This window comes from Orcinus orca, chromosome 18 (genome assembly GCF_937001465.1).
Source record: "Orcinus orca chromosome 18, mOrcOrc1.1, whole genome shotgun sequence".
NCBI classification, from domain to species: domain Eukaryota; kingdom Metazoa; phylum Chordata; class Mammalia; order Artiodactyla; family Delphinidae; genus Orcinus; species Orcinus orca.
Window position 1 is genome coordinate 56,499,018 of NC_064576.1, and position 14,331 is coordinate 56,513,348.

The following is a 14,331-nucleotide window of genomic DNA, read 5'->3' on the forward strand; positions in this document are numbered from 1 at the left end:
AGACACTGACATTGATATAAGCCTTCTTAAAGACAGGGATACAATTCTTAAAGACATTGAAAAAGGAATCATATCTCTCCATTATCTTAGAGGTGGAGGCAAATGGTGAACTTAAAATAGACTTTATTCAAAGTAATTTCTCCAAGAGGGTTCAGTTTTAAAGGGTCACCTGTACACGTGTTAAAGACCATCAGATTTTTACCTGTTAATTCATGGATTCAATTAGGGTCAGGAATGATCTTTCATTAGTTTTTAAAGCAGACTCAGAAATAGGTACATTGTTTTAATATGTGTTGCTACTCTGAGGCCAGCAAACTTTGTCTAAGATTCTTAAGAGAAATTTGCAGCAGTTCCTTAAAAAGAATTGAGTGGTTTCATCGTTACCCAGCACTTTTGAAGTCATGAATTAACTTAATAGGGTCTGATGGACTAAGGGACAGCCTGTTTCGTATTCATTAACTTATATCCTGCTGATAATGATTCCTTGTCTACGAATAAATCTCAGAGAAATAACATTTTGGAGCATCTATTATGGGCAGATATTTTACATATTATCTACAGTTTTATAAATAGAGAAATCAGGGCTCAGAACTATTTAGTGAATTCCGAAAATTCACACCTCTAGAGGGTGGCAGGTAGCACCTGAGCTCTGGTATTCATGCTCATGCAGGGAGGCAGCAGCCATCCTTGTAGTAATAGGAACAGTAATAATAGCAATGATTCCCACGCACCGAAACCTTGACGTGGGAGGAGCCTCATGTATGTCAGATCATTTAATCCCTGTATTAGCGCTGCAAGCAGCGCGGTCCTCACTTCACAGCGGAGGAGACAGAATTGAAGAGGTTGAATTATTCATGCAGTCACACAGCTATTCAGTGAAGAGATGGGATTCAAACCCAGTTCCCTCTGACCCTAACATTCCCCTCTAAAGTAAGCCTGTTTGTCCAAATTAGGGATGTTTTCCTGATCCGAAGAACAAAGCCTGAGGCACGGTAGATGTAAATATTTTTTTCCTAATGTGCTTGAATATACAGCTGTCTTCCAGCACTCCTGTGGAGCCGGAACACAGGAATGTTTATTTAATTTTTATTCCTTGTTAGCTTTGGTAGAGGAGGGTGGAAACATCCGTGTTCCGGCAAGCTTATACCTTTGGGTAAGGTACTTTCTCATCCATCTAGCAACTTCTCCCGTTAAGAGCCACCCCCCAGATGAGAATAAGACAAGAAAACCTCTGAGCACAACCAGAGTTAAATATCACAACTTGTTGAATTAACTCCTTTATCTAGAGAAGACTCTTTCCGACCTTCGCACACAACTGGTTGACTCTTAATTTTATACATAGTTCTAACAGTCTTTGTTTTGGGCTTGGTCTACAGTAGCATAATAATAGAAGAGGGCCCACTGCAGATTGGTGTAGTAGCGCCAGAGATGTGACCAGAGCTAAGAGTCATTGAGACCAAATAACTGCTAAGAAGCAGAAATGAGATCCCAAGAAGTACAGCCAACCGGAGCTATTTTGGGATCACATCAAACACTGCATCCTCTATAACCATATTACAGCAGAGTCTTAGCAGTTATCACTTTTTATTATGGTCACACTGAACATTCATGAAACCTTAATATATTAAATCATGTTGGGTGTATATCCAATTTAGGAAAGTCGTGATGATGCCCACAGTGATTTTTTTAGTTTATGAAAAACCAACTACATTAGTGCTTTATCTACCCTTCAAATCTAACTGTCCAAGAAAGAGTCCCCGGGGCCCTCGGTCTGAATTATCTCTGGATCCCCAAAGCACAATGCCTGACACGTAGTACGTGCTCACTAACGTTGGTTGATAAAATATCAAACACTTTGTTTCTCGAGGGTTCTGGGGTTACTTAGGAAGCAGCATTCCTGGGTATATTCCAGGATGACTTTATGAAGGAGAGAAGGGGTAAGCCCCCTGAATGTTCTGTGCTTGTTCTGTTTTCGCACTTGATTACATGATACCCAGCTGCCCCTCAAAAAAAAAAAAAATCATTCTATATGTGTTCATTGCTATTATTATCATGATTGTCTCCATCACGATTGACCAATATTGTATATGTCCCATCTGGAGAGGATGTGAAAAAGAAGTTGGACCTTCCTCTCCTGGAACATATTTAAACCCTATAAACAAAACCAGGCTGGGTGCTATCCAACCAGCTCTTACCAGAATAAGGGGAGGGAGTCCCAGGAATTGTCTGTGGACGTTCAGGCTACCCACCCCTTCATGAAGGAGTTCGGTCCACTTAGTGAAGACGGTGCCCTGAATAAATCAGTGCTGCTCTCGGTGCATTTCAAGTCGAATTTCAGAAAGTTCCAGGCCGCCTGAAGATGCACTTGTATCAAAGGTTGTCAGCAGCCGGGGGCCCAGCTCCACGTGTCTGCTCCCAGCACCTGGCCTTCCTTCCAGTTCAAGGGCAGCTTCTTTTCCAGGTCACAGCCATTTTGAAGAGGCAGCGTCGGCTGACCTGTTAAATGAGTGCCCTGCGTGCACGAAAGCGCTGTCCGCCGCTGCCCGGCAGCATCAGAACGTTCTGGGGAAGAGGGCCAAACCTCTCAGTGCCTGAGGGATTTCTGGCCTTCACTCCTGGTGGAATTAGCAGAAGTTATCCATAAATCCCCGAGGCATCCATCAGCAGACAGAGCAAGGCTGCCTTTTTAAAGAAGTTCACTGACCTCTTGTTAACTTAACTCCTTGTTAGGAAATATCTAATCAGCTGTGTGCTAACAGGTCCAGGGCCCGGGGTCAGCAGAAGCAGGGCTCGCAGTGGGGCTGGGTTTCCAGCTGTGCGCTGTCTGGTGTCTGAGCCGTCTGTTTTGTTTTCCTCCTTCAGCTATCTTCCAGATCATTCAGAGCATAAGGATGGGCATGTGAGCGGGCTGGGCTTTGACACGGCCCCCTGCCGCTGGAGGGTGGAGGACCGCTTCAGCTCTTAGCCGGGTATCTGTGGGAAGCTTACAAGCCACCCAGAAGAGAAAAAAAAGGCTCCCTCAACTGTTCCCTGATCGCTTCATCGTGGATGTCAGACCAAATTCCTTTCTCACAGGACATCTCGGTACATCCGTGTTCTCAAGCGGAAAGGACATTTTGCTTTGCAGTTGGCAGGATTGGTAGCTCTCCGGGTGTCTGCAGCAGAGCTGTCTGTCTGCTTTTGCCCTGGGTTTCGCTGATGTCTGCATGCGGGCTTCTGAATGATCACCGCTTTACTTTCTATGGATACGATCTCTGCTCCATTGGGAATTGCTTTTACAAATAAATGTCTTTGTTCAACCTTATACACTGTGTGGGTTCCAGTGAGAAAAACCAAAGTGAAGATGATGTCAGGAAAGCTCCGGAGGGATGGGTAGGGTAGGGGACTTGATTACGTAACTGGGGAAGGTCAGGGAATCTGTGGCCGGGGAACCAGGGCTAAGTCTGCCCAGCCGGGCGCTGGCCACCCTCAAGGTCTTTGCCTGGAATGAAGCCCTGGGCAGCTCTGAGGACCTTGGGTTTTTCAAGCATTTGACACAGTGTGGCTCTTCTGGGGTTCTTTCTTTTTTTGGTTCGCTTTTTGTTGTTCTTTTTTTTCAATCCAGAAAAGGTACCTACAATGTGTGTTAAAGTCCAATTAGCCATTATCTCTTCTGGGGGCTGCATCAGGGCTTCCTGCGTCACAGAGGCCTCTTTGGAAAAACCATCCAACCTCAGGCCCAGCCCTGCCCTAACGTAGAGCACCGGGCAGGCAGGAGTCCTGCCGGCTGGGTGGGTGAGGTTCAAGTGTGGTGGGTGAGACCCTCTCCCCAGCCAGCCTTCCCCACAGCGTCTCAAAGCGTGGACGGCCTGCATCCCGTCTCCGTGTGTGGGGGGGCGTAGGAGGATGCATCTCAAAATGCAGATTCTGGGTTCCACCTCAAGTCTGCTAACTCCAAATCCCCACCACTGGGGCTAAGAACAAGTGTTTGGTACCAGCTCCCAGGGTGAGGCTCGTGTCCGCTACGCCGAGATCCTGAAAGAGCCCCGCTGAGGAGCGAATGAAGTTCTGTCCCGTTCCGAGCAGCAAAGGCAGCCGCGCTTGCTCTTAAGCAAAGCATCTCCTGGCAGGGACTGCGTGACATTTGGCCTGCCCCCTGGTTGGGACTTCTCATCTTGCCTAAGGAAGTCCTAGGGACAGCCACTCAGATGACCTGCAGGATTAAAGACGCTCACCGTGCAACTTCAAACAGGCCTTCACTATTTTTTTTTAAAATTCCATCTTTACATCCTTAACCGTTTTTTTCCAGCCCTTAACACTGTGATAGCTTTAAAAACAGAAGCGGCAGAAGGGGCAGGACCTCTTGCCACCGCGTCAGGGGCTTTGTTGTAAGTGGCCCTTTGGAATGGGGGGGGGACGCTTTTTGTCCCCGAGAGTCTTTCACCCCAGACCTTTTAGTGATATTCTTGAAAGCTTTCTTTTCTCCCATACTCTGAGTTCCCCTCCTTCCCCTTTCTTTCCCACTGAGAAGAGGATGACAGAGCTGTTCTGAAATTAGCTGCCCCAGGGACAGGCTACCATCCTTAGGCTTCCCCACTCCCCCTTCCAACCCCAAACCTCTCCTGAGACGGCAGAAGATATTCCCCACCACCTGAGGGCTGCACTGAGCAGATGCTTCGTGAGCTGGTCTGCTCATCGTCCTGGCTCTGTCTGGCCGTCCTCTTCTTGGGGACTAAGATCCGTGTGAGATCAGACCCCAGTGCTGCCTGCCAATAAGCCAGCATAAGGAAGCCCCCTTGATATAAACGTTCCCTGGTCTGTGCTCCCACAAACACCCTCTCTGACACCCACGGGGCCTGGACTTGATCTAAGGGCCTTCCCCTTCCTTTCCTAATGCCAATGACAGTACACCTACCAGACCACTGTGAAAAGCCATCACTGGGCCTGAGCTTTGAAATTCATCCCTTATTGGAGAGAGTCTTTTCCTTCCCTAATTTGGTCTTTCCCACAACAGTAATAGCCAATGGGGTGATATCCCCATTTCAAGCAAAAGGACACTGAAATTTGGCCTCCAGATAAACCCAGCTGTCGCCAGGTGACAGGTGTGGTGGGCTGAGTCGCTTGTCACCCGTAAAACTTCCCATGTTGGATTTATCTCCCCAGAAGATGCAATCATCCACAAATTGGTTTTCTATTAGTTTCCAGGTAGCCTCCCTGGAAGCACTTGTATAGGACAGTCTGCCCACCCTGGTGACTTCTGTCAGCCCTCTGCAAGCGGAGATGGGAGCTGCCCTAAGTAAATTAGGTTCATGGCTGATTTATACTGTACAGTGGAGACTTTTTGCCATGACACATAGTAAGAAACACATGGCAACCCTATGCACAGCACACCCACCAAAGCAACTATAACAGAACAACACATCCTTAACACATGTGATGCGCCCTGATTTTGTTTTCCCCTAGTCTTTTTTTTTTTTTTTTTTTAATGCCGGTTGCACGCTCCTTAAATGACTTTATAACCCACGAGTAGATTGCAACCTACAGTGTGAAAACACTTCTCTTTCTGGAGAAAAAGCAAGCCCTTCATGGGAGACAGATAAGCAGGGCTCACAAGGTAAGAAAGTCTGAATCCCACACTGAGCTCTGATGAGAACCAGACCTCACATCTCAATCACAGTCAGTACCTCCAGGGGCACATTAAGCCGCTTCTTTGGGGACTCAAGGTGCAGATCCTGCAGAGAAAGAACGAGCACCTCCTGAATCCTTTGAAACGTTGTGAGATAAACACCAGATTCCGTTTGTCAGCGTTCACTTGCTGTGCGTCACGGTTATTGGGGGGGATGGGGGCTTTTAAAAGCAGGAATCCACCCCAGGCCTATTGAAAATCAAACTCACCGAGGAAGACGTTCATGCATATTTTTTTTAATATGCAGATGATTTCAATGTTGCCCATCCACTAATTAGTCTTTGGGAACAAGTTCACCAGCAGACTTGCTTTAATTAAATGAAACAGGGACCCAGAGGTAATACCCCTAAACCTAACACTGCATCAACCCAGATGCACAAGAGTTCCTCCCTCCTCTGACATGTTAAGCACCGGGGGTGCTCTGCAGAGCTCAGCGAACATGAGACACCGTGTCTTGTTTTGCTCCGGGTCTTGTGTGTCTTTGTCAAGAACAGCACAGACCGGGGCACAGAGTGCTGAATACTTGGCCCTCAAAAGCTCCGTAAGAGGAAAGCCATCTGCAGTGGGAAGGCAGAGAGCTCTTTCCAGGTCCTCGCCCTCCAGGGCATCATTACAGACCAAACACTCTTTCTGAGAAGGCTGTGCACAGGGAGTGTGCTCGCTGCTTCAGAAGGGAGGGAACGCACACACAGATATGCAGACACTTTGCTGTAAGACAATTCTCATCCCATCCAGACACAAGAACATCCTGACGTAACATCCCTGCAGTTACTCCACACTTGGTCCCCACACGTGGTCACATTTGCTTTGGAGGCAAATTATCATTTGGGTGATATCCTTTATCGTACACGTAGTGATGGCTCTCAGCCATGGGCCCCTTTCCTTGAAAATCTTTAAATCCTCAGGCTTCCATCTGCTGGCTGTGGGTCTACCTTCCACCCTGGCGATCAGCAGACTTTCTCAGTAGAGGCCAGAGAGTAAATATTTTTGGCTTGGTGGACCATAGCGCCTTGAGACGACTCAGCGTAGCTTGGAAGCAGCCCTAGGTAGTACATACACAAGTGGACAGGCTTTGTTCCGATAAAACTTTATTTAACAGGGTTTCCCTGGTGGCGCAGTGGTTGAGAGTCCGCCTGCCGATGCAGGGGACGCGGGTTCGTGCCCCGGTCCGGGAAGATCCCACGTGCCGCGGAGCGGCTGGGCCCGTGAGCCATGGCCGCTGAGCCTGCGCGTCCGGAGCCTGTGCTCCGCAACGGGAGAGGCCACAACAGTGAGAGGCCCGCGTACTGCAAAAAAAAACAAAACAAAGAAAAACAACTTTATTTAACAAACAAGTGGGTCCTGCCAAGACCTGCTCTTGAGTGGCAGTTCTCAGATTGTGACTCACAAGCCCTCACTCAAGAAGCACTGGATCAAGTTGGAAGGTTCTGCACATCCACCAGCCCCTTGTTCATGACAGAAGGCAGACTCTACTAAGAAGGAATTTAGAATTTAAATAATAGAAGTGAAATAGACAATGATCTGCCTTGGCAGAGCTGTGAGGAAATCTTTCAGGATGAATACAAAGGATTTTAATTCTATCGGTGCCAAGGTATGTGTGGGAAGTCGGGGTGGGAGGCTGGGACCTTGAAGGCAAAGTAAACTTGAAGGTTGGGCTGGGAAGTCAAGCTCTTTCTGAGAAGTAACTGGAGAGTGTCAGCCTTGAATGTTCAACACAGAAGCACAGACTGTTACATCATGAAAGCCCCCAAGACACAAGCCTGTACGCAGAGACGTCTATTTTATCTCACTGTGACAGATACAAACTTTAAATATTGCATTAGGAACACAGAGAGATCTGAGCAAAGTTGCACAGAGCTCTGGAAGAGAAGTCCAAATGAATAGTTTAAAAATTGGCCCTGAGGGCTTCCCTGGTGGCGCAGTGGTTAAGAATCTGCCTGCCAACGCAGGGGACACGGGTTCGAGCCCTGGTCCAGGAAGATCCCACGTGCTGCGGAGCAACTAAGCCCGTGCGCCACAACTACTGAGCCTGCGCTCTAGAGCCCGTGAGCCACAACTACTGAAGCCCGTGCACCTAGAGCCTGTGCTCCACAACAAGAGAAGCCACCACAATGAGAAGGCCGCACACCGTGACAATGAGTACCCCCAACTTGCAGCACCTAGAGAAAGCCCACGCACAGCAACGAAGACCCAAAGCAGCCAAAAATTAAAAAAAAAAAAAAAAAAAAAAGTGGCCCTGAGACGTTTATAACTCATCCATTACTTCTTGGTGGGAGCAAGATGGAGGTCGTGTATGAGGGAGAGAAAATACGTTACTACTTAAGAAAAAAGGGCCAGAAAGAAATCAGCATTTGGAGTCATCACCCCAAATTTGCTTCAAAGCATTCTTAAGCATTTAACAAGCTTGCGCACACATTTGTTGTTTTTTATTTCAGTCTCCGCTTAAGGTAGGTTAGACTCACTACTGACACTTATGGCAGGCTTACTCTGGGCCAGATCCTATTCTAGTACCTATGAGTATCTGCTCATTGAAGCCTCATAAAATGCTCCTCAGTGGGGGGCCATAATTACCTCTGTCTTACCGATGAAGAAACAGGCCAGAGGGTTTGAAATGCCAGAGGTCATGCTGCAAGTAGACAGATGAGCTGGGCTGCAGACCCAAGCAGGCTGGCCCTGCATCTGTGCTTTTCCACACTGCACTGACCTTAGCCAGCGCCTGATCCTACGCTACAGGAAGGGCTGATTTTGTTTTGATTTTGTTTTGGTTTTCGCTGCTATGCCTCCAAGACCTAGAACAGTGCCTGGAGCTCAATACCTATTCATGAAATGAATGAACAAATGAGTCAGCAAACAATAACCTCTTGGTGAAGACATAGCTTCGGCAAGGCTGGAAGGCAGAACTGAATCATAGAAACAGCTCCGCACCAGAAGCCAGGCCCCTGGGTTCCTGGCCTCTGCTCATCACTTTGTTCTCTGGTTTGATTTCCTCCTTCATCCATTTGAAGATAACCTGCCCTTCCACATCACAGGGCTGTTGTGGGAAGCAAGTGAGATGATGTATGTGACATCGCTTTGAAAAAATTGTAGAATGCTATACAAATTATATATATAATTATATATATGTACACAACTATATGTGGAATTATTGTTGGCAATCATACAATAATATAATAGTAATTGCTACTCAGGACAGGTGAGGACTACACAGAGAACTGTTGCTATGTATTCAAAATCCTACCTCTGCCAGGGCCCTATCTTAGAACAACATGTTCTCAACAGCAAGAATGCCCTGAAGGAAAAGTGTGGTTGGATCAACACAGTCCATCCCAGATGATGAAGAAAGAATTCAAAATGTATACACTACTGTCAGTGCCATGGTTTTCTCTATTATTACTGTTCCTTGTAGTAATTCCTGAAGGTGGAGTTTTAGGCAAGATTCTAAATTAATCTGGGCTAGGGAAGACAACTGGTATCTGTGAAGAGGCTGACCTATGGCTAGTTTCGTTCTGATTATGTGTTTGTTATCTTCAAACCTCCAAATATGTTAGAATGGAGATAGGACATGCAGTCAGTTCCCACAGCACTGGAGAACTGGAATTCCAAACAGATGGGGAAAGGCGGGAGACGAGGGGGTGGGTAGATGGAGGGAGGGAGAGAAGGAGGAAAGAAGGAAGGAAAGAAGGGAGGAAGGAAGAAGGAAATGGAGGGAGGAAAGGGATCTTCTGTCATTTTAGTGATTCACCTTATCATTCACACGAAGTCACCGGATCTGCTGTGCCTAGGCCAGGTGACAGGGTCCTGCATGTGACCCCTCCCACACTCCCAATCTCCGCTCTCAGAACCACACCCCACAAGGGAATTTGTTTTAGGAGGGATGCTAGAAATTGGTCCAATTCCAAGACCTGTATTACTTTTATATGAGAAAAGCGTTCAGTTTTTCCCTGTTTTTCATCTGACTAGTGTTATTTTGATAAACCATCTTCAGACCAGATAGCTGGGGATGGCAGGGGATGGAGAGTAGAATAAAGATACATTTCCAGTGACAAGGTGTGAATAGGATAGTCAGGGAGCAAGACACACACAGGAGAAGCGCCCTTGGTCCCGTGGACTGGGTATGTCTTAGGAGCCCAGGAGGAGCAGAGAGCAGGGTGGGTTGGGGGCTGCCAGCCCCTTCCTGGGCTCCCAGCCTCCTAAAGGCTCAGGGGGCGTTCTCGGCCCCCTTCCTTTCACACGGGGGCTTGATGCACAATCTAATTTTCCTCTGGGGATGCAAGGTGGCTGCCGGAACACGCCAACGTCCACTATGACAGTGACACAGAAAGTATCTGTATATTGGAGATACGTCCACAAAACTGGCGTTTGCGCTCTCTTCTGGAAGGTAATTTGGGGAAATAAAAGAAAGATGAAAGGTGGATGCCATTGTTCTGTGCTCTGCCTGTGGGAAAATGTGAGCTCTTTACACAATAGGAAAACATTTCATTTGTTCCCTGCCTTTAGGGCAGGAGATCCTGGCTGGGTGTTTCTAGTTTACGGCAAATACTGCAAATTTGCAAAGATGGCAAAGAAGCAGGACGTTCCCCCTGTGAATTAAGGCCACTTACTGTCAGAAGTCACCAAACCTGTATTTCAAGGGCCATATCTGCAGCTCTCCGCAGCCCAGATTGGCCCACAGCCCTGAAACAGACTGAGCTTGGCTCCCATCCCTTTCCATCTGAGTGAAACCCATAAGACGTCTCTCCCTGTTTTCTAATATCAGCGCTGCTACCTGAGATCATCATGTATTTGTGTTGGAAAATGTTCCTGCTGCTTTCCAACCTGGCTGGGCTCCCCAGGGGCCGAGGAGGGGAGAAGTCATTGATGTAATAACCCAGCTTGGGTTTTGCTGCCAGTGGCAACGGGGACCTGGGGGAAGCCGGCGCATAGCCTTGCTGCCCAGCATTGCTGCACAGGGAGGCTGGGCACGGCCCTCTGAGGACCAGCCTTTAAAATAGCCTTGAGTCTTCTCAGGGAGGGCTCAGACTTTTCCCTAGGAAGCTACCCTCAACAACACATCCCTAGGGGATGTCGGGCTGCCTCCTTACGCCTTGGTGTCAGTGTGTCTCTCAAAGGACCAGCAATTTCTACTCTGTATCTAACAAAACGGCATATTCTATGCACTGGCTTTGGGATGTTTCATAGCATTGCCTCTTCACGCTTCTCTAGCTGTGCCCCCCGTGTCCTGTCCTCAGTCCTGCCCTGGGCTGCACACCTCCTTCCCCTGGCCAGGCCAGCCCTTTCATTCTCTCACCAGAGAAGCCCCTTCCCTTTTCCCTCTCCCTGGCTGCAGCCCAGTGATGTCTGCCCACCGGCTGAGAGGGTGTGGGCAAATGGAAGCAATCATTGGGTCTGCCTCTGCTCTTTTCTTGGTGCAAAGGTGAAGGAGAAGGCCGGGTCCATGGACAGAGCCCAGCCTGCCAGCCCTGGGAGGGAACTCTCCTGCAGGCTTCTTGTCAGTCTTCATGGAGAAACAAAATGACTTTTTTTAAACGTGAACCAAAAAAAGTCCCCCTGTGATGACCTGGATTGTAAATCAACGTAGACATCCTGGGGGTCCCACCAGCCTTGTCTGCTCTAAGCCATTCACGAGGGAGTGGGTGCTTTCCAGTCGCAGGTGGGAGATGGTCTCAGCAGAGTTGCACTGGAGAAGCCTTCCCAGGGCTTGGAGGGACCCAGGACCTATCCCAATCCAGGGCCTGGAGGCTGTGGGACCCACCTTTAATCCTACACATCTGGGAAGCAATTTCTTCCTGCCAAAGGTGGGTTGAAGCCCAAACAGTTTGTGGAGGGGAGGGGCAGGCAGGCAGCGAGGGCTGAGGCCTGGGGGTGTTCTTACAGCCCAGGGAGCCGGGGACCAGGGCTGTGACGGACCCCACCGCCCTGTCCCCTCCACCTCCATGCTTGCTGCCAGGGGGGTGAGCATAGCCAGCGTTATGGGAGAACAACCGGGCAAAGGAGCGCTGACCGGATTCTACCTTTTGTTAGATTTCAAGGACCCGTCCTTCCTCCATGCCTCCCACCTTCCCTTCCGCTCCCCGCCTCCCTCCCTCCCTCTCTCTCTCTCTCTCTCTCTCTCTCTCTCTCTGGCCTTCTGCGATAATGAAAATCACCCCCAGAGCCCTTGCTGTTCACCAGGTCCTGTTCCAAGTGCTTTTCAGATCATTTAACCCTATGAGGGAGGTTCTGATTCTCAGTTGAGCTACCTCTGCCAGGGTGGCCCTGAGGTGCCTTGGTGCTGAGACCCCCTCCCTGAACTTGATTAAAGCACTTGGGAGAGGAAAGCTCACCTCCCTGCATATGGGGGCCCTGCTCACTCCATGTTGGGTTGCCCAACCCGGCAGGGGACCAGGGCCAAGGCTGGGTCTAGTGAGGGGTCTGTCCTTTCTTCTGTGCTTGGCACGGCTCTGCCCTTTGAAGTGAGGGACAGAGTCAGGCAGAGGGCGAGGGAGAAAGCAACAGAAGACAATTGCCTTTCCTGGCAAAGGCCATGGTGGCAGTAGCTCTGAACAGAGAACAGGAGAGCGTGGAGTTGGATCCTGGCCAAGCCACTAACTGCACCTGGATGCCTGGCCGGTCACTTCCCCTCTGTGGGTTTCCACTTCTCCCACAGGAAGTTGATTTATACCCGTTTTTATTTTAGGGGCAGTGCCCTCCCTTCAAACAAAATCAGAGAAGCCCGATATATTAAAATACATGCTCAGTCCAACCCACCCTTCGCCCTCCTCCCGGCAGCAGCCCTGTCCAGATTTGGGCATTTAATAAATCCTTCTGGAGGCAAGCTGTGTGCTTTCCATGGCCTCAGGGTGCGGGAATGTTGAATACAGACTCCCAGCCACCAGGAACCTACAGTCCAGAGAGGAGAGGAAGCGCTGGTGCATAATTACCAGGGGCCACCTGCAAAGAAAAGTAGATCAACTCAAGGGGAAAAATGTTCTCAAATGGTGGATCCAGTTCTGGGTATATTCCAGAAGAAATGAAAGCAGGGACTGGAAGAGATCTCTGCTCACCTGTGTTGAAGGCAGCATTATTCACCACAGCCAAGAGGTGGCTAAACAAGCTAGTGTCCATGGATGGGTGAATGGATAGATAAAATGTGGTCTATAGGGGCTTCCCTGGTGGCGCAGTGGTTGGGAGTCCGCCTGCCGATGCAGGGGACGCGGGTTCGTGCCCCGGTCCGGGAAGATCCCACATGCCGCGGAGCGGCTGGGCCCATGAGCCATGGCCGCTGAGCCTGCGCGTCCGGAGCCTGTGCTCCGCAACGGGAGAGGCCACAACAGTGAGAGGCCTGCGTGCCGGAAAAAAAAAAAAATGTGGTCTATACGTACAACAGAATGTTATTCAGCCTTTAAAAAGGAAGGCTGATATATGCTATGACATGGATGAAACTTGAGGACAAGCTCATGGTCAAATGGTCAAATTCCTAGAGACAGAAAGTAGAGCAGTGGTTCCCAGGGGCTGGGCAGTGGGGCACAGATGAGAATGGAGCATTGCTGAATGGATATAGAGTTTCAGTTTTGCAAGATGAAAAGAGTTCTAGAGATGATGGTGGTGATGGTAGCACAACTGTGAATATACTTAATGCCACTAAACTTTACACTTAAACATGGTTAGGAGGGTATATTTTGTGTTATGTATAATTTATCATAATTAAAAATAATTTTTAAAAATCCTTGAGTCTAGGCGTTAAAATAGTGGCCAAGGTTTGGTGCGGTCTAGGGTGCAGAAACTTTCCCCCTAAATATTTCCTTGGCTCAAATCCACTCGGCTCTCTCCTCAGATGTCACCTCCTCAAAGAGCCCTCACTGACACCACTAACTAAAATGATGCTCCCACGTGCACACACACACACACACACTCACCGCCTGGCACGTGCCTTAGCTGTGCCCTCGCTTACCACCATTGCCTGTGCTGGTATCTACATCTTGGTTTATTTGTTCCTTTTCTGATTCCCCCACCAGGACATCAGCTTCACCAGGACAAGGACTCTGTTCACTGTTCTCTCCCTTGTGCCTGACATGTCATAGGCGCTGATAGGAATTTTTGGAAAAACTGACGATGAGAAAACAAATGAACAACAGCTCACCTGTACAGCGGGCCAAACCTCCACTCTGGAGCCATCTGGGTTTGTCGTCTTTGCATTTTTCTCTCTCAAGAAACTTGCAGGGAGGCAATGGCCGGTGGAAGATGGGGTTTAAGGATTTGATTCCGAATCACAGCTAACTAACATCTCTTACCATCTTCTACCCTTCCAAGTTGGCTTCAGACACCAGGAGAATGACAGACGGTGAATTGGGAGGGGAGAGTCAATTTTAGAGAACATAAAAATCAGTTTTTAAAATAGAATCATACAATTTTTGAGGTAGAGAGGACCACAGACTTGGGCTGAGTTTGAAACGGGGAGAAAATATCCAGTTGCAAGTAGATGGCAAGGCCTACCATCTGGTGACACCAGCCCCTGGTGACACGGACTGGCCAGCAGTGTCGTCTTGGTCAAGCTTTACATATAACCAGGGCACTAAGACGTACTTTTGCTGAGGCAGAGACAGAGCTGCTGATGGCAGCGGGTCGCGGAAGAGAGGCCCAGGGATCCGCAGGCAGACACACAAGATTAGCCTTCCTGTTCACTTTGC

The 14,331-nt window shown here is 48.8% G+C and overlaps 1 protein-coding gene across 2 annotated transcripts in view; it reads left to right on the forward strand.

Moving 5' to 3' along the window:
• Positions 1–13,810, forward strand: part of SERP2 (stress associated endoplasmic reticulum protein family member 2) — a 35,405-nt gene extending 21,595 nt beyond the window's left edge. The window contains exon 3 of one of the 2 annotated variants that reach the window (XM_033436764.2): positions 2,863–3,304. In XM_033436764.2, coding sequence (XP_033292655.1) covers positions 2,863–2,903 — 41 coding nt within the window. In that variant the 3' untranslated portion in view covers positions 2,904–3,304. Of the gene's footprint in view, positions 1–2,862; positions 3,305–13,659 lie in introns of those variants that run through there. The other variant, XM_049701231.1, reaches the window with a different exon arrangement.
• The last annotated feature ends 521 nt before the right edge of the window (positions 13,811–14,331 follow it).